The 26,220-nt window shown below is 35.7% G+C and overlaps 1 protein-coding gene across 2 annotated transcripts in view; it reads left to right on the forward strand.

Annotated features, from left to right (window-relative positions):
• Nucleotides 1–17,826, forward strand: part of MTMR9 (myotubularin related protein 9) — a 53,273-nt gene extending 35,447 nt beyond the window's left edge. For both annotated transcript variants that reach the window (XM_032855736.1, XM_032855737.1), the window contains 2 exons: nt 7,965–8,116; nt 14,636–17,826. In XM_032855736.1, coding sequence (XP_032711627.1) covers nt 7,965–8,116; nt 14,636–14,799 — 316 coding nt within the window. In that variant the 3' untranslated portion in view covers nt 14,800–17,826. The remainder of the gene's footprint in view (nt 1–7,964; nt 8,117–14,635) is intronic.
• Nucleotides 17,827–26,220: the final 8,394 nt, after the last annotated feature.

Here is a 26,220-nt window from a genome sequence, read left to right on the forward strand (position 1 = left end):
AACTTATTGAGGTTTGTTTTGTGGCCTAACCTATATCTATCCTGAAGAATGTTTCATTGACACCTGAGAAGAATGTGTACTGTGATCTCATTGAGCAGAGTGTTCTATATTTGTCTTACATTTTGTTCAAGTAGTGTATTTCTTTATTGGTCTATTGTCTAGTTCAGTACATTGTCAGAAGTGGGATATTGCAGTCCTCAACTATATTGTAGAATTGTCTGTTTCTCTGTTTCATTATGTGGGTTTTTGCTTCCTGTATTTTGTGGCTCTGGTGCAAGGTACATATATGTTTATAATTATTATATCTTCTTGATTGATTGACTCTTTTTCCAGTTTAAAATATCCTTCTTTGTCTCTTATAAGAGTTTTTGTCCTAAAGTTTATTTCATCTGATGTAATATATCCATTCCAGCTCTCTCTTGGTTACTATTTGTATGGAAAATCTTTTTTCATCCTTTTATTTTCAATGTTTGCATCTTTGAATCAAAAGTGAATCTTTTGTAGACAGTATACAGTTGGATCATGTTTTTTAGTCCATTCTACCACCCTCTGCATTTCGATTGGAGAGTTTACTTCATTTATATTTAAAGTGATTACTGAAAAGTAATGGCTTATTTCTGCCAGTTTGAGATGTTATTTGTCTTATGCCTCTTTTGTTCTTCATCTCCTCCATTACTTGCCTTCCTTTATGTTTGATATTTTATAGTGTCCTGTCGTGATTCCCTTCTTATTTTGTGTGTATTAATTTTTTTTTTACTAGTTACCAGGTGGATTTCAACTGATATCCCAAATTTATAACTATCTACATTGAATACAAACTCAGCTTCAATGGCATACAAAACTTTGCTCTTCCATAGCTCCACTCCCCAATATGTTGTTATCACAAATTACATTCTTACATATAATTATATTCTTATTTGCCCACTGACATGGGTTTATTATTATTTTTATCTGTCTTTTAAATTACGTAGGAAATAAAAAGAGGACTTACAAGTCAAAAATAAAATAATAACTTTTATACCTTCATATATAGTTATCTCTTCTGAGTTATTCCTTCATACGGCTTTGAGTTACTGTCTAGTGTCCTTTCATTTTAGCTTGAAGTATTCCTTTTTGCATTTCTCCTGTAGAGCAAGTCTTCTAGCAATGAACTCCCTCAGATTTTATTTATCTGGGAATGTCTTAATTTCTCCTTCATTTTTAAAGAATAGTGGTCCTGGTTGTAGAGTTCTTGGTAGATGGTTTTGTTTTTGTTTTTGTTTTTTTTCCTTTTAGCACTTCAGATATGTCATTGCTGTCCCTTCTAACCTCCATAGTTTCTGATGAGAAATCTCTTTTAGAGGGATGATATAAGATCCTTCTACATGAGGAGTTGCTTCTCTCTTGCTGCTTTTAAGATTCTCTCTTTCTGGCTTTTGTCAATTTGACTGTAATGTGTCTCCTTATAGATCTCTTTGCCTTTATCCTTCCTGGAGCCTGTTGAACTTTTAAATGTGTAGATTCATATCTTTTATCAAGTTTGGGGAGTTTTCAGCCCTTAATATTTTTGTGTATGTGGTTCTTTTTGTGTTCATTTTTTTCTGTTGGTATTGAGGTATGATTGACCAATTGACCATTAATTCTTTATATATTCTTTCTCTCTTCTCTTTCGAGGATTCCCATTATGCTCTATTGGTTCATTTTTCTTTATTCTTTTTTTGTTCGCCTCAGAATGGGGAAATTAAGTTGAGCTGTCTTCAAATTTGCTTATTCTTGTGCCTGCTTAGATCTGTTATTAAAACCATCTAGTGAGTTGTTTTTTTGTGTGTTTTTTTTTTTAATTTCACATACTGTACTTTTCAATTCCAGGATTTCTATTTGGTACTGTTTTATAATTTTGTCTGTTTTTTGAGAAAGGCTAGGTTTTGAGACATTGTTCTCCTGGTTTTCTTTCGTTCTTTGTCCTTAGTTTTTTGGGGTTTTGTTTTGTTTTGTTTTTTAGCTCTTTGAGCATATTTAAAACTGTTGATCTAAGGTCTTCTAGGAAAAGCAAAGTCAGTGCTTTCTTAGGGACAATTTCTATCATTCTAGAATGCGCCATATTTTTAAGGTTTGCTTATGTTTTTTTTTTGCATCATTTGTAATTTTAAATCTAGACATGTAAAATATTATAATATTATAATGTGATTTCTTTGGAAATCAGATTCTTCCCAATCCTCAGAGTTTGTATTTATTGCTTGCTGTAAGCTGTAACTGTTTGTTTATTTAGACCTTTTCTAAACATTTTGTAAAGTGTATTTTTCTTTCATGTGTAGTTTCTGAAGTATCTGTTCTTTCTGTTTGTGTGGAGCTAATGTTTGACAGTGATTTCCTTGAATGCCTGGAGACAAAAGAGAGAGTGGAAAAGAGGGAGGGGAAAAGTGATAGGGAAAACCACTCAAGACAAAGGGGAAAAAATCCTTTTGCAGTCTTTACAGATGGGCTTTGTGCTGGAATATTCCTTCAATGCTTAGTCAGGCCTCATCCTTAACTTCTGGCCCTCACTGAGCCTAGGGATCAGCCAAAGCCAAAATCTTGGGATCTTCTTGGGATCTTCTTGGGTCTTTTCTGAGCATGTTCCCTGCCTTAGGTATGCATATGGCTTTCTCAAAGCCTCACTATACATGGACAACTTTGAATACACTGATTTGCCAAAGAAGCTATTTCCTTGGGCTTTTGGGGCTCTGTCGTACCCCTCATCCATAACCTTTTCACTCAGATGGCTACAGGCTGTCCATTCACCTTATGTTTTCTAGGAATGCCCATCACTTTTCTGCCCATGGTGATTTCGAAGTTAGACATAACAAAGACAAGTGTTTCAGGTAGCCCTTGGTCAAGTTAGAAGAGAGACACAATTCTTTGTGAACGGGGACTGCTCTATTCCCTCTGGCTCCAGGAACCAGGGTCCCATACTAAGATCATGGGCTGCCATCTTCAAGACCTCTGTGAACTAGGGAAACAGTAGGGCAAGAGCAAATAAAAATATTAATCTTTTTTATTGTTTTTCAAGCTCCCTTTTCCTTGATTCTTTATTTGGTTGTGTGCCATATACTTCTACTTCCCAGAAGTCTAACAAAGTAGGTTCTAACAGTTTCTACTTGTGTTTTCAATGTTTCTCTGGAGGGATGGGCATTTGGAGCTGCTGACTCTGTCATTTTTACTGGCATCGGTCTTCTTCATTTTTTAAGTATAATTTTGCTGATATGGACATCTTGATCAATAGTCTTTTTTTTTTTTTTAAGATTGTTTATTTTAGAGAGAGAGTGTGTGGAGGGGAGGGGCAGAGGCAGAAGGAAAGAGAGAATCTTAAGCAGACTCACACTGAGCACAGAGCCTGCCACAGGGCTTAATCTCATGACCAGCAGATCACCACCTAAGCTGAACCAAGAGTTAGACACTTAACCAACTCTGTCACGAGGTGCCCTGAACATGTCATACCACTGCCTTCTGGCCTCATGGTTTCTGATAAGTCAACCATTATTTTCATTAAGAGTCCCCTATATGTAATGGGTCATTTTTCTCTTGTTGCTTTTACAATACTGTTTTTCTTTGGCTTTTGACACTTTGACACTGATGTGTCTCAGGTGGACACTGAATTTATCCTACTTGGAGTTCCTTGCTTGTCCAAGGTGTGTAGAATCACATTTGAGAAGTTTTCAGACATTATTTTCCAAACAATTTTTTCTGCCTTTTTCTCTTCTCCTTCTGGAACTCCCATGGTGCATGTTGGTATATTTGGTGGTATTCCATAGCTTTGGAGATTCTTTTCAATTTTCTTCAATTTTTCTTTCTTTTCTTCAGAAATTAATAATCTTAATTCACCTGTCTTCAAATTCACTAGTGCTTCTGCCAGCTTAAATCCGTTGTTGAACTTCTGTGGTCATTTTTTTTCATTTCATTTATACTTTAAAATCAGGAATTGTTTATTTCTTTTTATAACTTTTACCTCTTTACTGACATTGTCCATTTGGTATAGCATTGTTATCCTACTTTCCTTAATTTTTCAGGCATTTTATTTTTTAGCTCTTCAAACACATTTATGATAGCTAATTTAGCCTTTGTCTAGTGGGATTACCTGGGTAGCTCAGTCAGTTCAGTATCTGCCTTCAGCTCAGGTCATGATCCCAGAGGCCTGGCATCCTGAGAACCACCCCCTCGTGGGCTTTCTGCTTAGCAGGGAGTCTGCTTCTCCCTCTCCTTCTGCCCCTCCCCCCACTTGTGCTCACTCTCTTGCTTGCTCCCAAATAAATAAATAAAAATCCTAAATAAAGTAAAGTCTTTGTCTAGTAAGTTCAATATGTTCTGCCTCTCCCAAGGGACAATTTCTTTTTTTCCCCCTGAGTATTGGCCACACATTCCTGTTTCTTTATGTGTGTTGTAATTTGCTTTTTTTGAAAACTGATGTTTTAGATAATATAATATGGCAAATCTGGAAGTTAGATTCTCTACTTTCTGAATGACTAATTCTTACCTCCTTTGCTGAGGGGCGCCCTATATGTGTGTTAGACATGACTTCAATGCTCAGGTAGTTAGTTCATAGCAACTGTGAGGTTAAATAGTTCTGGCTCATTGTTTATTTGTTCCTTTGTTTTGTCCCCTCCCCCCCAAGTGTTTTTGACAAATATCCTGGGGAATAGGGCTTTTCCCTCTGAGAAAACTGTGAGTCAAGTCAAATAACCACAACACCCTACAAAGGAGGCTTTACCAGGGAGCTGGAAGACACTGTGAAATATTGAGATGCTCTGAGGGTAGTATTATTTGAGGAGCTCCAAGGCTGGTTTGCCCCTCTATTGGCAATAAGGCTGCTGGTTTGCAGTGATACTGCAGAGCTGGGGAAAGGATGTTGGCATTGGCCAAGTTAAAATGGTCGGAATACTGTTCTTTCAGAGGTTAGTTTTTCTTGAAGGAGTGTTCCTCAGATTGTCACAAGCCTTTTGTTAATTTCCAGAGTTGTGAAAGTATTTATTTTGACTGTTTTTGCCACTCTTTTCTTTACTTTTTGGAGGAGATATGTAGCTATCCGAATCCTATTGTTCCAGAAGTTCCACACCTACATGCAACGTTTTGAACTACGCTCTGAGAAACTTTAGGTACCTTTCTTTTTACTGTGATCAGCTCCTTCCTCATTCTCTACAATGTAGTTTCATGGAAAATATTCAGGTCTTGAAATTAGAATATTTGAGTTTGAATCTCCACTATAGCACTTACTAGCCATATGACTTCTCTGAATCTGTTTTTGCTCCTTTTACAGGCAAAACTTAATCTCTGAGACCCTGGGTTACAGTGAGGATAGAATAACACATATATGAAAACCAGCATAATACTTGTCACATAATAGGCATTTAAATTCATTCATTCTTCCTTGAATTTTCTATCACCTGCTTAGCCACGAGCCTAGAACCTAACCACTGATGGCACTTTGACCCAGAGCCACAGTAGTACTCTGGCTGGCACTTTGATTCTACTAAATGTGACACCAAGTACTTCATGCTCTATGTCATCTGATCCTTAAGAAAAGGAGAGATAATTGGTAACCTTTAGCAGTTGCAAGTCCGCATGTAAAATTTAACGTATTAACAATTTCACTAATTCCAAGCAATTAAAAGATATTACACCAAAAAGGATTCTTGGTCAGATATGCTTTTAAAATGCTGAACAAAACAAAATTGTACATGTCAAGGCTTTGCTGTGTTATTTTGGTTTTGGTTTATTTGTTTTTTAGATTGAAAATTACATATAGAGATGTGATGAGTACTGGGGGTTATAGGCAACTGATGAATTATTGAACACTACATTTGAAACTAAAGATGTACTATATGTTTGCTAATTGAATCTAAATTTTAAAAAAAGATTACATACAAATAATCATCACAAAGGTAATGCTTCATGGCACTTAAATGTGTTAGAAATCTAGTATCTTATCCTGCCATTTCTTTTCTCTTTTTTTAAGAGAGAATATGGGGGGAGGCGGGGTGCACACACACGGGAGCTATGGGGAGAGGCAGAGGGAGAGGAAGAGTGAGAATCTTAAGCAGGCTCTGCATTTAGCATTAGAGCCTGATGTGGATTTTGATCTCCCAACCCTGAGATCATGACCTGAGCTGAAATCAAAAGTCAGATGCTTAACCAGCTGAGCCACCCAGGCATTCCTAATCCTGCCATTTCTTAAAACATATTCAACTTAACCCCTGGACTATACTCTTATGGGGGAGGAGGAGAATTGGTGGTTTACTTGGTTAAATTTGGGTAATGTGGTATAATGTAGTCCCCTCTCAAAAAGTCACGAAATAATTGTTAAAGGCTTAAAGACACTCTTCAGTAAAGCAACATTTATAACTTTAATTCAGCATTTAAATAACATGTTTGACTATGGACTGCTTTTTGATGTTATGTTTACTTATACCCCCAGAACTAGCCTTTAATAAAGGGATCACGGTAGCATTTTATCTCACATTCTGATTGCCATTTGGTAGATCCTATCAGTAGGGCTGATTGAGAAGGATTCTGAAGCTGTATGGGGTGGGCTCAGGTGGGAAAACTTCAGTGACTGGCTAGTGATAGGCTTGGGTGGCAGGGCCAAACCACTTACTGCAGGAGCAGTGGATATGGTGGTTTCCTATCCTCGCCATGCCTGGTTCCTGGGGACATAGTATAGGACTTGCTATCCTAGCAATTAAATTGCAGTACTACATGGGGGGTTCTTTGGTTATGTGGATTCTTTTTATTGCTAGCATAAAAAGGATGTGCATAATGAACTAATAATCTAGTAATTCCTGAGACAAAACCAATTTTATAGCAAAATTTCAACTTGAGTAGAACTCTGTGAAAATTGAATATATTCTCTTTTTGGTTGATGTAAGGTTTACCACAAATTATCTTTCAGTTCTTCTTAAAAAAAAAATTTTTTTTTTTTTGAAAATGTACCAGTTCACTTTCCATCCCTGTGAGTTTATTCTATGATAAAAGAGTGTTACAGAATTCCAGGTGTTTTGTTTTGTTTTTTTAATTTTATTTATTTATTTGAGAGAGAAAGAGACAGAGTGAGAGAGAGCATGAGAGGGGAGAAGGTCAGAGGGAGAAACAGACTCACCATGGAGCTGGGAGCCTAACGTGGGACTCCATCCCAGGACCCTGGGATCATGACCTGAGCCGAAGGCAGTTTGCTTAACAAGCTGAGCCACGCAGGCACTCCAGGGTTATTCTTATGAAGGCTGTTCATTGTATATAAATGTAGATCGTATCTGTATTTACATCAAGATATATTCATTTTTATTCTTTGACAGTTCATCTGCATTTTATGTACATGTAATCTATTTGTCCTAGAAGCTAAGTCTCTAAAACATTTTAGGCTTTGAGATTTGACTCAACCTCCATTTTTAATATGTCTCTAATCTTTGTTCTTTGCATTCTAGACTTTTCCAAAACAAAAAAAGAAAGTTATTTTTATATTTAGTTATTTTAAATTAAAATACAGTGCCGGGGTGCCTGGGTGGCTCAGTTAAGTGTCTGCCTTTGGGTCAGGTCATGATCTCAGGGTCCTGAGATCAAGCCCCATGTGAGGTTTCCTGCTTAAGAGGGGATTCTGCTTCTCCCCATGCTTGTATTGATGCATGCTCTCGCTCTCTATCAACTAAATAAATAAAATCTTTAAAAAATAAAACACAGTTCCAGATACAGTAAAGGAGTTGTATATAGTAACATTCTGTTCTCTGGGTTATTGTTTAACACTATGCCTAACATGACCAGATTCTGGTTTTATCCTTGTTTTATTACTGAGAGTTATAATGCTGGTTGGATTTTCTGACAAATATTGTTATTCTACAACATTTTATTCATCAGTTAAAAGTTTTAATATACACAGAGAAGAAACTGTCCTCTGGGGAGGAGCATTTAATGATGATTGTTACCATGTAATTGCTTTAATGGCAATTTTCTTCCTTAATCAGATCTAAGTTGAAGCTGCAGCAGAAAACGATGTCTCTGTGGTCTTGGGTCAATCGGCCTGGTGAACTGAGTAAGTTCGCCAATCCTCTCTTTGAAGCCAACAATCTTGTCATCTGGCCTTCAGTCGCTCCACAGAGTCTTCAGCTATGGGAAGGTAAGCTGTGCATCTTTTGCAGACTTTTTGTTGATAGTCAAGGATCCTCTCTGAACTGCCTCTGAGTACCCGCTGTTGTTAATATTTGAAGATGGTGAGTGGACCTGATACTCAGAGCTGTGTGTGACTGCTCTTTTTTTCTCAGTGTGGACATGGTTCTCTCTTTCACATGTGTTATCTAGTCACACTTGTTTTGTTCAGCCCCCATTTCAGAAATAAACAGTGGTTATTCGATGGATACTGCTGTTAATAGTGGACATTTTCCCTAGGTAGGAAGATACATGACGATTTTTAATTGTGACTAAAATTTACCAACTTAACCATGTTTAGGTATACAGTTCATTCTTGTCAAGTATATTCCTGTTGTTACAAAACAGGCCTCCAGAACTTTTCTTCTTGCAAATTTGAAACTCTCTACTCACTAAACAACTTCCCATTGCCCCTGGTAACTACCTTTCTGCTTTCTGTGTCTATGAGTTTGACAACTCTAGATACCTCATATGAGCGAGATCATACAGTATTTGTCTTTTTGTGACTGACTTCTTTTACTTAACATGATGTCCTCAAGAGTCATCCATATTGTAGCCTGTGTCAGAATGTCTAAGGTTGAATAGTTTGCCATCATATGGGTTTATCACATTTTTTTTTTACCCATTCTTACACTACTGATGGGCACTTGGGTTGCTTCTACCTGTTGACACACAGATGCACAAATATCTCTTCAAGACACTGCTTTTGATTTTTTGGGTTATGTACCCAGAAGTGGAATTGTTGGATCATATGATAATTCTGTTTAATTTTTGAGGAACCACCATACCATTTTCCATAACAGTTGCACCATTTTACAGTTCCACCAACAGTGCGCAACGGTTTCAAGTTCTCCACGTCCTTGCCAACACTTCTTGTTTTTGGATCTTTTTCCCCCTTTGGGTATTCTCATTCTCATGGGTATTAGGGAAAGTACATGTGTAAAAAAGTTTGTAGGTAGTTGGGATAGGAATAAATTTTAAGCTCCAAGCAGATGGTTTCTGTTTCCTTTATTAAATAGCCATTAGGAAAGTTTACTTTGCTAAATGCAATTGAAGCGTTAATGAACCAGTTATTCTGGTAAGGTTCTATAAACATACATAATGTTATCTATGCACTGATGTACATATCTCATTGTTCATGGGAACAATAATTCACACTTAATTTTCCAGTCCATTCTAAAGAAGGTATTTAACCTACATTAAATTTTCAGACTCCTGAAATTTATCTCCATAAATACCAAAGCTTGTTTTTAAAAATTTAACCAAAATCTAAAATATATTAGCCATCCGTTAAACAAAGATTACAAAATGCCATTTCTTTTTAATCATTTTGAAGGTAATAAGTACATCTTTATTCATCTTTGTATTTTTGAAAGATTCATTTATCTATTTGAGGAAAGAGAGCATGAGCAGGGGGAGGGACAGAGGAAAAGGGAGAGAGAGAATCTCAAGCACACTCTTGTACTGAGCCCAGCACAGCGCTTGATTCCAGGACCCCAAGATCATGATCTCAACCAAGAGTCAGAGGCTTAACTGACTGAGCCACCCAGGCACCCCTCATCTTTGTATTAAACAGCACAAAGCCTACACACAAGGAATGCTAGCTGTTTGGTAATTGAACTGAATTGCCACAAATGTCAGTTATTATACCACGTTTTAATATGTTATGCCCACAAGGGCAATTCATATGTGGGAAACTGCCCTTTAACTGTAAAAGGGCCTCAGATTGCTTTGCTCTCTCAGTTTGAGACTGGGTCTCTGTCACTTGTCTGGATGTCCGCTCTCACCTCTCATTCCTCTTGACATAGCTGTCATTAGCTGCCTTCCTTCCTCCTCGGTTTATGCTTCTAATCTTATCTGTTGAGGTGTTCCCAAGTTAGAGCTGTGAGAAAGCAGCCTCAGATAGTCTCCAGATTCTTGGAGTCTGAGCTTTAGTGCTTGGAAATTTCTGGCTGCTCAGAACTTCTCTTTGCCTACTTTCTCAGTTGTTGTAGACAGTCACCTGTGCAGGATCAGTGAGCTCTTCAGTGAGACATTACATCCAAACTTTTTGTTAAAGATTTCTGGGACAGTTTACCTAGAAGCCACTGTCATGTTTAATATATAAAGTAAGAGACTAGCTACTTGGGAGAAAAGCCATAATTGGAGTTGGATGGCCTAAGGGATGATTAAACTAATTTTTACCAAACCTCATTGAGAGTTTAGAGATGAAGTGATTGGAGGAAATCTTGTTACATGAATGAATTCCTACCATTCCATTAAGAACAGAGTTTCCGTATGTGTTTAGTGCCCCAGCTTAGAAATGGAAGAAATTCTGTGCAAGGTAAAATATTCTCATAGTGGGTATATGGGTTGTATAACGAGATTACTCTTTGACCTTAAGATGTCTCTCTTCTGTTTATGTTTACATCACAGGTAACCATTAGTGTTAAGTCATTCCTGAATTGTAGAACAGGATTTCAAACACAGACTCATATAATGGAAAAATTCACGAAGTCCAGTCTTCAAGCTATGTTTCTGTTTTCCCTTTCTGATGGAGAGTAACTTTATGGTTCTGGCAGATTGGTTTATAGAAAGTGTTTGTAAAGAATCGTAAAACCTTTATGAACTTACCAGCTACTGACATATTACTGCCTGGAAAGTTTTTGTACCTCCTTATTTGAATGTCTTTAACCCATGATGTTGGGATGGCACAGTTAATATAGATGTGTGCAGATGAGGAAATGTTTCCTTTTAGTCTATAATAAAAGGATAATTATTGGGAAAATTAACCCATGATGTTGGGATGGCACAGTTAATGTAGATCTGTGCAGATGAGGAAATGTTTCCTTTTAGTCTGTAATAAAAGGATAATTATTGGGAAAAGAAGGACGTGCCTGTAGAATTAAAAGAGCACCTCTTAAGAGACAGAGCACTGAAGTTTAGGTTTTTATTATTTTCCTTGATTGAAGTGTAGTTGACATATAATTAGTTTCGGGTGTACAACATAGTGATTCAACATTTACATACATTACACAGTGATCATCATGGTAAGTCTAGCTACAGCCTGTCACCATACAAAGTTGTTACACTGTTATTAACTCCAATATATTGCATCCCCATGTTTTATTTATAACTAGAAGTTTGTGCCTTTTAATCCTCTCCTATTTTGTCCATCACCCCATCTCCCTCCCCTGTGGCAACTATCAAATTGTTCTCTGTATCTGTGAGTGTGGTTCTATTTTCTTTTGTTTGTTTGTTTTGGTTTTCATTTTTCGATTCCACATCTAAGTGAAATCATGTGGTATTTATTATTCTCTACCTGACTTATTTCGCTTGGCGTAATACCATCTGGACTCATATTGTTGTTGCAAATAGAAAGATGTCATTCTTTTTTATGACTGGATAGTATTCCATTGTGGTGTATATATACCACATCTTCTTTACCCATTCATCTGTTGGTGGATACTTAGGTTGCTTCCATACCTTGGCTATCATAAATAATGCTGCAGTTAACATAAGGGTGGCATTCTTTTGGAATTTGTGTCTTCATTTTCTTTGGATAAATACCCAGAAGTCGAAATGCTAGATCATATAGTAGTTTATGTTTAATATTCTGAGGAATCTCCATACTGCTTTTCATATTGGCTACACAATTTTGCATTCCCACCAACAGTGCATGAGGTTTCCCTTTTCTCTGCATCCTTGCCAGTGGTTGTTATTTCTTGTCTTTTTGCCATTCTGACAGGTGTGAGCTAATATCTCATTGTGGTTTTTATTTGCATTCTACCCTGATAATTTGTGATTTTGAGCATCTTTTTGTGTGTCTCTTAGCCATCTATATGTCTTTTTTGGAGAAATGTCTATTCTAGTCATACACCTTTTTTTTAAATTGGATTCTTTTATGTTGAATTAAGTGATTCCTTTATATATTTTATAGTAACCCTTTATCAGTTATATCATTTGAAAATAACCATTCAGTAGGTTGCCTTTTGTTTTGTTGATGGTTTCCTTCATTGTTTAAAAGCTTTTTAGTCATGGGGCACCTGGGTGGCTCATTTGTTAAGCAGCTGCCTTCGGCTTAGGTCATGATCCCGGGATCCTGGGACAGCCCCACTTCGGGCTTCCTGCTCAGTGGGGAGACTGCTTCTCCCTCTCCCTCTGCCTGTTGCTCCCCCTGCTTGTGCTATGTCTCTCTCTTTCTCTCTCTCTCTCTGTCAAATAAATAAATAAAATCTTAAAAAAAAAAAATTTAAAAAAAAAAAAAGCTTTCCCTTTCTAGTCTGGGGCACCTGGGTGGCTCAGTCATTAAGTCTGCCTTTGGCTCAGGTCATGAGCCCGGGGTCCTGGCTTAAGGCCTACATCCGACTCCCTGCTCAGCAGGAAGCCTGCTTCTCCCTCTCCCACTCCGCCTGCTTGTATTCCCTCTCTCAATGTCTCTGTCTGTCAAATAAATAAATAAAATCTTTTATAAATAAATAAATAAATAAATAAAAGCTTTCTAGTCAGATGTCCCATTTGTTCATTTTTGGCTTTGTTAGACTTTGCCTGAGGAGACATATCCAAAAAATTCCTGCTAAAACTTATGTCAAAAAAATACTGCCTATGCTTTCCTCTAGGAGTTTTATCACTTCTGTTCTTACCTTTAAATCTTGAATCCATTGTGAGTTTATTTTTGATATGATATAAGAAAGTGGTCCAGTACATTGTTTTGCATGTAGCTGTCCAGTTTTCCCAGCATCATTTATTGAAGAGACCGTCTTTTCTCCACTGTATATTCTTGCCTCCTTTATTGAAGAGTTGACTGTGTAAGTAGGTGCTTATTGCTGGACTCTCTTCTGTTTTGTTGATCTATGTGTCTGTTTTTGTGCTGTTAACATATTGTTTTGGTCACTGTAGCTTTGTAATATATATCAGGGAAGGTGATACCTCCAGCTTCGTTCTTTTCTCAAGATTGCTTTGGCTATTTGGGGTCTTATGTGTTTTCATACAGATTTTAGGATTATTTGTTCTATTTCTGTGAAAAATGCCTTTTGATAGGGATTGCATTGAATCTGGAGATACTTGGAGTAGTATGGGCATTTTAACAATATTTTCCAGTCCATGAGCATGGTATATCTTCCCATTTATTTGTGCTGTCTTCAGTATATCAGTGTCTTAGTTCTTTTACCTCTTTGGTGAAAGATCTTCCTCCTATTCATAGGTTTTTTTATGCAACTATAAATGGAATTTTTTTAACTTAATTTCTCTGGTAGTTCATTATTACTATATAAAAATGTGGGTTTGTGTGTATTTTATATCCTTCAACTTTACTGAATTTACTAGTTTCAATAGTTTTTTGGTGGAGTCTTCAGGATTTTTTATATATAGTATTATGTCATCTGTAGATAGTGGCAGTTTTACTTTTTTTTTCCAATTTGAGAGCCTTTTATATCTTTTTCTTGTCTGATTTCTGGGCCAGGATCTCCAATACTGTGTTGAATAAAAGTGTTAGTAAGAGTAGGCCTCCTTATCTTATTTGTGATCTGGAGGAAAAGCTTTCAGCTTTTCACTGTTGTGTGTGTTAGCTATTGGTTTGTCATACATGGCCTTTATACCCAGTTTGTTGTGAGTTTTTAATCATAAATGACTATTGAATTTTATCAAATGCTTTGTCTGCATCTGTTGAGATGATCACTTGGTTTTATCCTTGGTTTTGTTAATGTGGTATATTGTGTTGATTTGTGGGTATTGAGCCATGGTGGCATCCCTAGAATAAATCCTGCTTGATGGTGTATGGTGCTTTTCAGGTATTGTTGAATTCAGTTTGCTGATATTTTGTTCAGGATTGTTGCATCTAGTTTCATCTGGGTTATTGGGCTACAATTTTCTTTTTTTTCGCTGTGTTTATTTGGTTTTGGTATCAGGGTAATGCTGGCATCATGGAATGAGTTTAGAAACATTCCTTCTACTTCAACTTTTTGGAGTAGTTTGAAGAGAATAAGTATTAACTCTTCTCCAAATGTTTGGTAGAATTCACCTGTGAAGCCATCTGGTCCTAAGCTTTTGTTTGTTGGGAAGTTTAGGTTTTTAAATAACAATGTTTATGGTTCTGCTGTTGCCTTAAGTGTCACTTTTGTAGTGAAAGTGATTTTATACATTTATAAGGTCCTACAGGTCTGAGTAAAGTTCTATAATTGAAAAAAAAAAAGATTTATATTGTGGAACTGGAAAATTTATGGCATTGTAAGTTACCAGCTTACTTATAATCCTGGATATATCAGAGAATAGTGTTTTAATTCATTTCATAATTTTGTGGGGGGTTTGAAGAATGAAAATTATGTACAAAGAAATAGTGATGTTTTAGTGTATTTAGTTACACTTTCAGTACCTCAAGATGCTTGCCTATTTCAGAGTATAATGAAATATAGAAGCGAATTGTTAAAAAAAAAAGAATATATCATATATGGAATAATGTTAATCCATTGTATGTATTTTTTTGCCTTCTGTCTTCCTTTACTGGATTCAATAGGTATTTTCCTACGTTGGAACAGATCCTCCAAGTATTTGGATGAAGCATATGAAGAAATGGTTAACATCATTGAATATAACAAGGAATTACAGGCAAAAGTAAATGTACTTAGGAGGCAGTTGGCAGAACTGGAAACTGAGGATGGAATGCAGGAGAGTCCCTGAAAAGTCTCCCCACAACCTGCATAAATAAGGACCTTCCAGGACCTGAATCCCACCTCTCTCTCCCTTGGCCCTTCAGTTCACTTTTACACAGTGAACTGAAGCCTTGAACGTAAGGCTTTAGATGTGAGAACCCTCTAATATAGTGGATTTCTCAATACTTTATGAATGAAACTTACTGTAGTTACTCATGTTTCATGTGGCCTGTTAGGCCTCTCTACTTTGGGAGCAGAAAGGAGGTGCTAGTCATTTTATTTTATGTGAAACAGGTGACCTATTTAATGCCATTTGTGTTATATGCCATTTAATCCTAAAATTTTTTCTGTGTCTACTTTCCAAACAGTGCTCCAGACCAGTTAAGGATATGATTAATCTCTTTAGGGAATATTTGTTAGTTTTAAAAAAGATCAGACTTTTAAACACTCCAAATGCAGAAATATTTTTCAAAACTGAAATGGTTGATAAACCAAGAATTTTGTGATTAACATGCTATTTCCAACACCTGTGCCATTCTCTTTAAAATAGCTTTGGATTAACAAAGCTGAATTCATTCTCATTCTGGTTTGTCAAAAAAGGAAAATCTGAATATTTATTCAAGGTAAATATTTTTACAAGGATTATAGTATAATCCTCTGATATTTACATTAAGAAGTAACTTTTAACAGTAGACAGTAAAAGTATGTGCAATATAGAAATAAAGTAGGTCTTTGTTACTGATACAGTATCATTACTGTTGAATTGGTTTTTCAACATACATATTAAATGTGTATCAAGTGCTGGATATCCCATTAAACCATCATTTAGGATAGATGTTAGTTTGTTATAATTAAGCTACAAGTACGGTTTCCTTAAACCAGAAATGCACTGCCCTTGTCTGAAGTTCTTACTGCACTGTTTCATGTATCTATATATGTTAAGTTTTATTATGTTTTATTTTTAAGTATTCTAAGAGTTTACTGATACTAAGCTTAAACCTTTCATGTTGGCCTGAGCCTTTTGAGAATTTATCTTGACTCTGCTGATTTGTTCATTTTATGTTAGGCAAATCTAATTAAAGTGGAGGTGAAAGTTTATGAACATGACACAGCTATGTTTTAAACTGCAGAAACAGATTGAAATGTTTCAATGTTATGACCATATTTATGCTATGCTAGTTTATGCCTGATACGCTGAAAGTTTGTGGTTCAGTGCTTTCTATATACATTTCTGTTTTGTGGCACTGTTCATTTTAATAAATACTATCAATTTTAGTTTTCTATTAAAAGGATAGTCGAAGAGTAAATGTTTAATACCATTTCCACCCCATCTGTTTATAATCATTTCAGTGTAAAGCACACCAAAACTGAACCCTGCTTTAGAGCTATATATTGAGCTAAAAATATAATTCAAAAAATATCTAGTTTAGCATAATCTATGGCCACATTCAGACACCTTATAAAATAGCAAATACTTTCCTTCTCCAGTTGCCCAGACTTCATCTTTTTTGTTTTCTTGGATTGGTAGCAAAAGGCTTGGACAACAACAACACATATCAGAACTCTCCTTTGGTATATTGGCCTGCATTCTTCTCTAAGCTCAGATTTACTCTTGACTTATTTTCTTGGCTATAGTTATGAGTCTTGAGGCATTAAAGCCCTCACAAAAGGCTACAGCAAGGAGCAAAGGAGATCTTGCTATTGATATCTCCATGTTGTGTGACATGTTTATATTAATATTTTAAAATAGGAAATACTCTAGCTTTTTTATCACCCCTTAAAATCGCTTGCTGCATTTGTTCATGCTGCTGATCCTTTTGTTTGCTCCTGTTTTTGTCTCAAAAATAGAATGAAGGAGCCCTTCTCCGTTAACGGACCCATATGGAAAACTATTCAGAGTTTTGTTTCGTTGTTGTTGTTTTTAGTGATTCTTTAGAAATAACTCCCACTGGTGACGTTGGCCATTGGGCTTCCATGGATGAGGGCTTTTATTAGGCTTGGTCCTGGAGAAATTGTACACCATCAATTTAAACCTGTCTTCCTGATGAATGTTTTATGTGTGAGACAGAGTCCAGTAATAGCATAGTGTTTCTTTTTCTTTTATTGAGGCAGCAATCTTAAGCTATTTGGACAAGTTTTGCATTTTAGTATTAATTTATAATTCAGAATTGTGCAAACCTCCGTTCTGTTTATAGGTCATAAAAACGAACTTTGATATCACTGCATTTTCAAAGGGGACATTAATAATGCAAATATTAGGGTTTTCCCAAACTCAAGAACTGTGTCAAAGGTGCGTTATCAATATACTTTAAAGAGGGATTTTAGTAATACTATGAAGTTACCCATTCCTTGGATGAGAAGAACACATAAAATGGATATACTCATGAGAAGATACTTGTTAAACATTAAGTTTGGAGAATTACCTTTGATAAATGTGGCTTTAAAAACTTGAATGAAGAGAGTGTGGCAGAATTAGTGAGCAAACGAATTACCCCGTAGGAGCCAATAATAATCAAGTGAGATATAATCAAGTTTATATATATTAAGCATCTTATGTATTCATTTATAGTAAAGGCTGGTTTACATTTTAGGGATGCAAAAGTAGGTCCTACAGAGAATATTCTAAAAATAAAAAAGATTGCTATAGTCTTCTATTGGCAATACAGGGATCCTTAGATTTTAAATTAACAATTTTTTTTAGAAACCACAAGAACATAGTTGGTTGATTATATTAAGATTTTGAAACTTTTTGGGTGGTAAGACTTTTCAGTTAATTAATTGCTTGGTCAAAATTTTCATTCTGGTTTTATTAAATGAGAAGAAAACAAGCAGAAACTATAAAATCTAGTGAGATTAAAACAACCTATAAATATATTTTATTTCTAAGAGAAATTAGGCATTTAAAACAAGATTTTAAAGTGATTTTTGGGGAAACTTTGGAAGACAACAGTTAGTCATTTCAGATCCCATACAGGTAATTTAAAAGCTTTCTTTGAATTCTGTGGCCTCATTTACAGAGGTGATATGTCATTGCTTTTCATTTTAAAGGATGAAATTTAGTCTTTGATTCACTCAGTATTTACACTAAATTAAAAAATCAGTATCATGGAAAAGGTCTGATCAATAGTTTGTCTCTTGAAGTGAAAAATAGAAGGAACATTTTGCTGTACTTTAAAAAAAAACAATCTGCAGGGTGCCCGGGTGGCTCAGGTCATGATCCCAGGGTCTTGGGATGGAGCCCCATGTTGGGCTCCCTACTCAACCAGGAGCCTGCTTGTCCCTCTCCCTGCTGCTCATGCTATCTCTCTTTCTCTCTCTCTCCCTCTAATTAATTAATTAATTAAAATAAGTTAAAATCTGCTTAGTAGAGATGTAACTCTTGTAGTTGATCTGGTTTTGAAATCAGCTATTTTAATTGTCAGTCTTAACCAGGTCATCAGATTCACTTATTATCAGACCCCAACCTGAGGCAAAATTGTGGTATTCATCCATATCCAGATTTAATGAGTGAAAACTACAAGAGGCTATCACGAGCACCCTTTATCAGAAAGTTATTTCCTGGACCAAAAAAGGGGCAAATTTTAGAGTACTTGATTCCCTGTCCTGGCAGCTTCAAAATTTACCAGAGAAGGAAGTCATTCAGTACATCTGATACAGGTTTATTATACCTCAAGACAACATAGATTAGTTATTTATTATTCTTTAATGTGGGTTAGATCTTTTCTCCCTCCAGAGCTGGTATCCTAAGTTATTACCAGATAGTATTTTTATGTAATTTGCCATCTTAACAAAAAACATTTAAAGACTAATTCCTCCATTAATATTTATTCTCAGACAATATGAAATGCTAATTTCCTTATAGTATCAGTTTTCTGATTTGTTTTTCCTTGAGTAAACTATTTCTACCATCGCTGAGTCTTTATTTATATTGTGTCCACAGCATCTTCTTCCTTTAAACCAATAGCTCAGATGAGACCCTGTGAAACTGTAGGATGAGGTTTTGGAAAGTTTGAACTTCTTATCAGAATTCCCCTTAAGAAAGTCCTATTTTTGAAATCTGTTGTGGAATTGTAGTTTATGCTTAATTTAGTGAAAAATAGTGGGGGTCACTGTAGACACTACATTGTCCTGAAAACTAATTCTTGATGAAAGCTTCCTGATGTTTAGAAACATTCTGTTTAACCATCTGTGAGTATACAGATTAACTGTATTAGTAATTTGTAATAAAAAGTTGTGCAGCACTGCCTGTGTCTCTGCCCAAGACATTTTCCATTTGCTTCACTTTTAAAATGCGCATATCTTTGGAGACATGGATTATTCTACACAAATACACTGAGTTCTGTTGTTTAGCATCCTTATAGATCTATTACCATCTACACTAAAAATGTACTTGCACAATTTAGTAATATTCAAAAAAAGAATATGTCTTCAATAGCTGGGTATTTGGATTGTATTCTTGATATATTTGAATGTGACTCTTGGATTTAAGTGCACTATTATTCATGTCTTACATAATAAAATTGCACTGTATGACAAATATGTGTATAACGTATGCTTTGCTAAAACCTCAGAGTGCTGTAATGGACAGGTTTCTTTTATGTGAACCTGTCTATATATAGTCTTAGGGAAGAATTCTAAACTTTTTAAAGTCTCTGTAACATTTTAATATTATTTGTAATGTTCCCTATGTGATCAGTTCAGTTATGTCCTGAAACTGGAATCACTCATGGTGAGTTGGCTGCTTTGTCAAGCTTGGTTTACTTAATCATGAAACAGTCTTGTTGAACATGGTACTGTTATCCTAGTATATAAGATATGTGTGGTGTGCTCTCTGTCTCAGAGGACTGTTGCACAGATGCTAGTGTTAAATGTCTATAGACAGTGGTAATAAAATTTGAATACATTCAAATGCTGGTAAATTAAATCTATAGACTGACTTTAATTTTTTTTTCAAGTATCTTTGAAGGTTTTGGCAGTATCTCAAAACTGCTATATATAAACCTTATATTTTGAAAAAAGAGCCACAAAAACGTTGCAAAATAGTACAATGATCTCCCATAAACTGTTCAACTTGACTGAATAATTAATATTTATCACATTTGACTTGACACTCCTGATTGTGTGTGTGTATTATTGCTATTATTTTGCCGAAATATTCAAGGTTAAGCTACAGACCTCATGACCTTTCTACATAAATATTTCAAAGATATCTCTCAAGATTTGAGTATGTTTTATGCATTCTGTTTACTCAGTTCATATCACCATGAATAAATCAATGAAGGAAAAGGGAAAGCTCTCTGTTAGACTAGATAGCCAATTATGAAACATAGAAGAATGACAAAATTAGAAAGTCATTATTTGGCAGCCACTGCAGTAATAACTGATCTAGGCAGTCATCATCTGTGGGTGCTATAACTGGCAGGTGAGTTTTTAAGGGAAAGCATATAGTCTCAAAGTATCTTTCCTTAAAATGCTAGTTAGAAAGGGGGAAAACAGTAACTTTACAGTGAAGGAACCAGGCAGATATCACCTTATCCAAGCACAATTAACATTACTAGTTATGGTATATAACCAACATCATGGATCATAACTACTAAGAGCAATGTATCACTTTTGTGGCATTTTAGGATTTTTTGTTTTGTTTTTTTAAATATTTTATTCATTTATTAGAGTGAGTGAGTGAGGGGGAATAAGGGGGGAGATGGATGAGAGACTGCACTGAGCACAGAGCCTGATGTGGGCTTGATCCCAGGACCCTGAGACCACAACTTAAAATCAAAAGTCAGATGCTTAACTGAGCCACCCAGGCACCCCTTTTGTGGCATTTTTGTAAAAAACAAACCAGGAAAGCACAACCTGGATCTAATTATAAGGATGCATCAGGCCAGCTTAAATTGGGGGACCTTCTACAACATAACTGGTCTGTTTGAATTTTACAGAAGAAAATTCTTCAATTACAGAAGAAAACTTACAAAGTTTTTGTAAGTGTGAACTTACTTCAAAAATTTTAAGAACTCGGGACACCTGGGTGGCTCAGTGGGTTAAGCCGCTGCTTTTGGCTCAGGTCATGATCTCGGGATCCTGGGATCGAGTCCCACATCGGGCTCTCTGCTCAGTGGGGAGCCTGCTTCTCTCTCTCTCTCTCTCTCTCTCTCTCTCTCTCTCTGCCTGCCTCTGTCTACTGTGATCTCTGTCAAATAAATAAAATAAAATCTTAAAAAAAAAAATTTTAAGAACTCAAAGTGAACAGAAAACAGTAGTTGACATTCATACAGAGCTGTAAAATTAAAAAGAAAATATCTCCGCTGATGAAAATTACCCCCCAAAATGAAACACTGAACAGAAGAAAACTGACACACATTCCAAAAGGAATAAATACTTTTAAGGAAAACTCCAGATATGATATGAGAAAACACCTCATGTGATAAACTACAAAACTTAGAACAGAAGTGAATGAAAAACAAAGCAGGAAGAGAGAAAACAAGAGTTGAATGAACTCAGGAAAGAATCTGAGGAATAAAGACAAAGTCATCTTTGAAATTACAAGGTCCTTGAGGGAGAACAGGTTCAACTGAAAGTGTACGAAAGATCTGAAAGAAAAGTTTGAAAGCCCAGAGTGAAAATTTTTAAAATAAGTGAAAAGAGTCACAGAGAAAGAGTTCAACATAGAGGCCACACAAAGAAGAGCCAATGTATGAATAATTGGAAGTTCCTTACGAAGAAGAATAATGGGACAGAACTAATATTTAAACCTATAATTCAGGAAGAGCTTCCAAAAATGAAGAATGTCTGAGTGGAAGTGGATCCAGATTGGCCAATTTCAAGACATATCCTAGTAGAAGCATTAGATGCTAAATATAAAGAGGAAAACAAAATCCTCAGGGTGTCTAGAAAAAAAGTCAAATCAGGTTAGAATTCTCCACAACATACTAAGATAAATAAGGAGGAGAGCATTTTCAAATTATACAAAAGTATGAGCCAAGGATTTTATATTCAGCCAACCTATAATTAAGGAGTCAAAGCAAAGTTTTTAAGTACGCAGGAACCCCAGGTAATGCTATAATCAAGAGTACTTCCTGGGAAATCTGTGAAAGAATGAATTTCATCCAATTAAGAGATGACTGGGAAAACTAAATTAGGGTGCTAAGTATACTGTAATTGTAGATCCAAGATTAATACAAGGGATAGAAGAAATTGGGTAGAAGGGATACATTTTGGCAGAAATAATGAAATTTTTAAAATAAGAGGAAAAAAGGGGACAAAGTAAAAGAAGCTCCTTGGCTATCATTTAAGTAATAGTTAGGAGTCAGGGGTATCATTTAAACCCAGCAAATCAAACCATAGAATGTAAGGTGAGGACAAAGGTGTCTATGGAGCTACCTTTATGAATAGTATTATATATGTATCTCTAGAAAACCTATTTTTTTTCTACCCAAGGAAATAAAAACTACAAAGGAACAACAAAAAAATACAGTAAACATATCGTGATACACACAGTAAATATAAGAAAACAAAGGACAATTGGAACCAAACATCAGACAACCAGTGAATGTGAATGGCCTTGATTCATCTGTTTAAAGAAAAAATCTCCAAATTGGGTGATAAAGTAAAATGCAACTCTATGCTGTATACACCAGGCAGAATTAAAGTGACTCAAAACTTAAAATCATGTTTTAATCATGGCTGAATGTATTATAGACCTACTATAATCAAAACAGTGTTGTACTTGCATAAACACAAAAATCAGTGGAACAGAATGGAGAACCAAGAAATAAACTCTCATATATATAGTCAGATGATATTCAATAAGGGTGCTAAGACTATATGATAGGGAAAGGACATTCTCTTCAAAAAATGTTGCCAGGAAAATAATATGCACATGCAAAAGAATTTTTTTAGTTACTTTATACCATATACAAAAATTAATGCAATGGATTAAAGATGTAAACATAATACACTTAAAACTGGGGAAAAGCTTCATGACATTGGATTTGGCAATGACTTCTTGGATATGACACTAAAAACAAAGGCAACAAAAAAAGAAATAGACTACATTAAACTTAAAAACTTTTGCACATCAAAGGAAACAACAGAATGAGATGGCAGTGTACACAGTGGGGAAAAATACTTGCCAATCATGTCTAATGAGGGGTTAATATCCAGAATATATAGAGAATTCCCACAACTCAACAAAATTACTGGACTTAAAAATGGACAAAGGATTTAAGTAAATAATTCTCCAAAGAAGATGTATAAAATGGCTAAAAAGCCCATGAAAAGACATTAAACATCACTAATCATTGGAGAAATGCAAATCAAAACCACAATGAGATATCTCACATCCATTAGGATGACTACTCTCAGAAAAACAATACATAACAAGTGTTGAGTATGTAGAGAACCTGAAATCCTTGTGTACTGTTTGGTGGGAATGTCAAATGGCACAGCCACTATGGAAAATAATATAGAAGTTCCTCAAAAAATTAAAAATAGAATTATCTGATGTAGCAGTCCCACTTCTGGTTATATATCCAAAAGAATCTAAAGAAGTATTTGGATACCCAAGGTTATTATAGCAATATTCACAATAGCCAGATAACCCAAATATTCATCAATGGATTAAACAAACAAAATGTGGTATATACAAAAGTGGAATACTATTCAGCATTTTTTAAAAGATTTATTTATTTAAAAGACAGCATGAGCAGACAGAAGGTGAAGAGGCAGAGGAAGAGAGAGAAGCAGGCTCCCCACTGAGTAGGGAGCCCGATGTGGGGTTCCATCTCAGGACCCTAGAATTATGAACTGAGCCAAAGGCAGATGCTTAACTCACAAAGCCACCCGGATCCCCCTTATTCAGTGCTTAAAAAGGAGTTCCTGTCACATGCTATGTCATGTATGGAACTTAAAGACATGCTAAATGAATAAGCCAGTTACAAAAAGACAAATGCTCTATGATTCACTTGTATAAGTTGTCTAAAGCAGTCAAATCTGTAAGAACAGAAAGGACAATGGTGGTTGCCATAGGTTGGATGGAAGGGGAAATGGGAAGTTACTGTTCAGTTATTTTCTTTAAATAGTAGAGTTTCAGTTTTGCAAGATCAAAATATCCAGTATTGTTAAGTATATTCACATTGCTGTAGAAATTCACAATGTGAATATACTTAACAATACTGAACTGTACACTTAAAATGGTTAGGATGGTAAATTATGTTTTTTATTATTTTTTAAATGTATAATGAAATAATGTGAGTTTAATATACCTACTTTCCAATTTACAAATATTTAATTAGTGCAATTTCAGAATAAAGTAAGTCCCTTAAAATGCATATACAAGGATATTAAGAAATTGATGGAGTAGGCAGATCTAACCTTGTATTTCCACACAGAAATGTCAAAAAACAAATTTTAGATCGAAGTTTGTCAGAACTCTGGAAGAGTTCAAGTTTTGCAGTAACAAAGCAAATCCTGAATGAATTCAAAGGTGACTTGAAAACTATAGGAAAAATTTGTGGCATTTTTTTCTACCTGCCATTGTCCCATCCCTCTACAGCACAGTCTTGAAACAGTGCCAGCCTGAGTTATCATTGTGGGCCTCTAGTGTCTCATTGTGAAGAGAGCAGAGCAGACTTTGATCAAATACATTGCTTAAATCTGTTGTAACCTGTCTAGAGGATACCTAGAGGACTGATGGAATGTGTTCATCTTTCTTCTACCTAACTCAGAACTCAGGCTGGAAGGCAGTGGGTCTTTCATCCAAAATACTGTAAGAAGAACTAACAACCTGCAAATACCTGGGGCAAAATATAGTCAAGATATATAACTATAGTTAATATATTTAAGGCCTGGGAGGTAAACCTGGGGAAATTTTAAGAAATCAAGACATTCAAAGGAACTCGTATTTATGGAACACTTTAGAAGTCCACATATATGCCTGAATTAAGATGCATGTTGAAAAAATTGTTAAGAAGATCCTAGGTTTTTACTCACAGGTGATCCCTAGGCTCAGTGCAAGACTAGAGTTGAAGGAGGGCCACAACACAGAACTGATCTACAAAGATTGGAAGAAGTATTTTTTGTTTGCTTGTTTTTGTTTTTGTTTTAAGGTTTTATTTTCTGAAAGAGCACGTGAGTGACTGGGCTGGGCAGAGAGAGAGGGAGAAGCAGACTCCCTGCTGAGCAGGGAGCCCAACATGGGGCTCCATCCCAGGACCCCAAGATCATGATCTGAGCTGAAGGCAGACACTTAACTGATGGAGCCACTTAGGCTCCCTTGTTATGTTATTTTTTTTAAGCTCCTGGCATTCCAAGAAAACTGCCAAAACATTAAGTTAAGAGGAGCTGAAGGAACAGAGATCTGAGTGACCACACATGACAAGGAATACAATGCAGACAAAACTAGTTTGGAAAATCAACTAAAGAAGTAGTCTGTGACAACCTTAAATAATAATTAAAAAAAAAAAAAAAAGTCCCCAGCAAACCCTGTGAAAGCATAAGAATTTAATTTCCAGTGTTACCACATTATAATATTCAAATGTCTAATTTTCAACAACAAAAAAATCACAAGCATGCAAAACAAAACAAAACAAAACAAAACAAAAACAAGAAAAGTATGATCCATTCAAAATAACAAATTTTAGGGGAACCTGCATGTCTCAGTGGGTTAAGCCTCTGCCTTCGGCTCGGGTCATGATCTCGAGGTGCTGGTGATCTCGAGCCCTGCATCGGGCTCTCTGCTCAGTGGGAAGCTTGCTCCCCCCCACCCACCTGCCTCTCTGCCTACTTGTGATTTCTGTCTGTCAAATAAATAAATAAAATATTTTAAAAAATAAAAAATAACAAAATAACCAATTTTACAAAATTTAACTAAATAAATAGTCTCCCTGAGAAATTTTAGACATTGGAGTAACTAGAAAAAAGACTTTAAAATAACTGCCATTTAGTAGGCTTTAAAGAGCTAACAGAAAGCACAGACAAAGAGCTAAAGGAAATCAGGAAAGTGTATGTACATAATGTAAATTTGAATAAAAAGAAATTATAAAAAGGAACCAAATTCTTGAGCTGCAAGTACAAGTGAAATGAAGTACAAATAAAGTCCACTAGGAGGGTTCAACAAATTATTTGATCAGGCAGAAGAAAGAATCAGCTAACTTGAAAATCAGTAAATTGAAATAAGTCTGTGGAGCAGGAAGAAAACAAATGAAGAAAGGAGATAGGCCTAAGAGTCCCATGGGACACCATCAAATGGACCAACATATAGGAGTTGGAGAAAGAGAAAAGAGATAAAAGAGCAGAAAGATTATTTGAAGAATGAAGGAATGAAAACTTTCAAGTTTGAAAAAAATACATGAATTTACAAATCCAAGGAACTCAATAACTTCCAAGTAGTGTAAATGCAAAGAGACCCACAGTAAAATACATTATCAGACTACTAAATCACAGAGGAAAT

Source organism: Lontra canadensis, unplaced genomic scaffold (assembly GCF_010015895.1).
Source record: "Lontra canadensis isolate GAN:19392208 unplaced genomic scaffold, GSC_riverotter_1.0 scaffold10, whole genome shotgun sequence".
NCBI lineage: Eukaryota > Metazoa > Chordata > Mammalia > Carnivora > Mustelidae > Lontra > Lontra canadensis.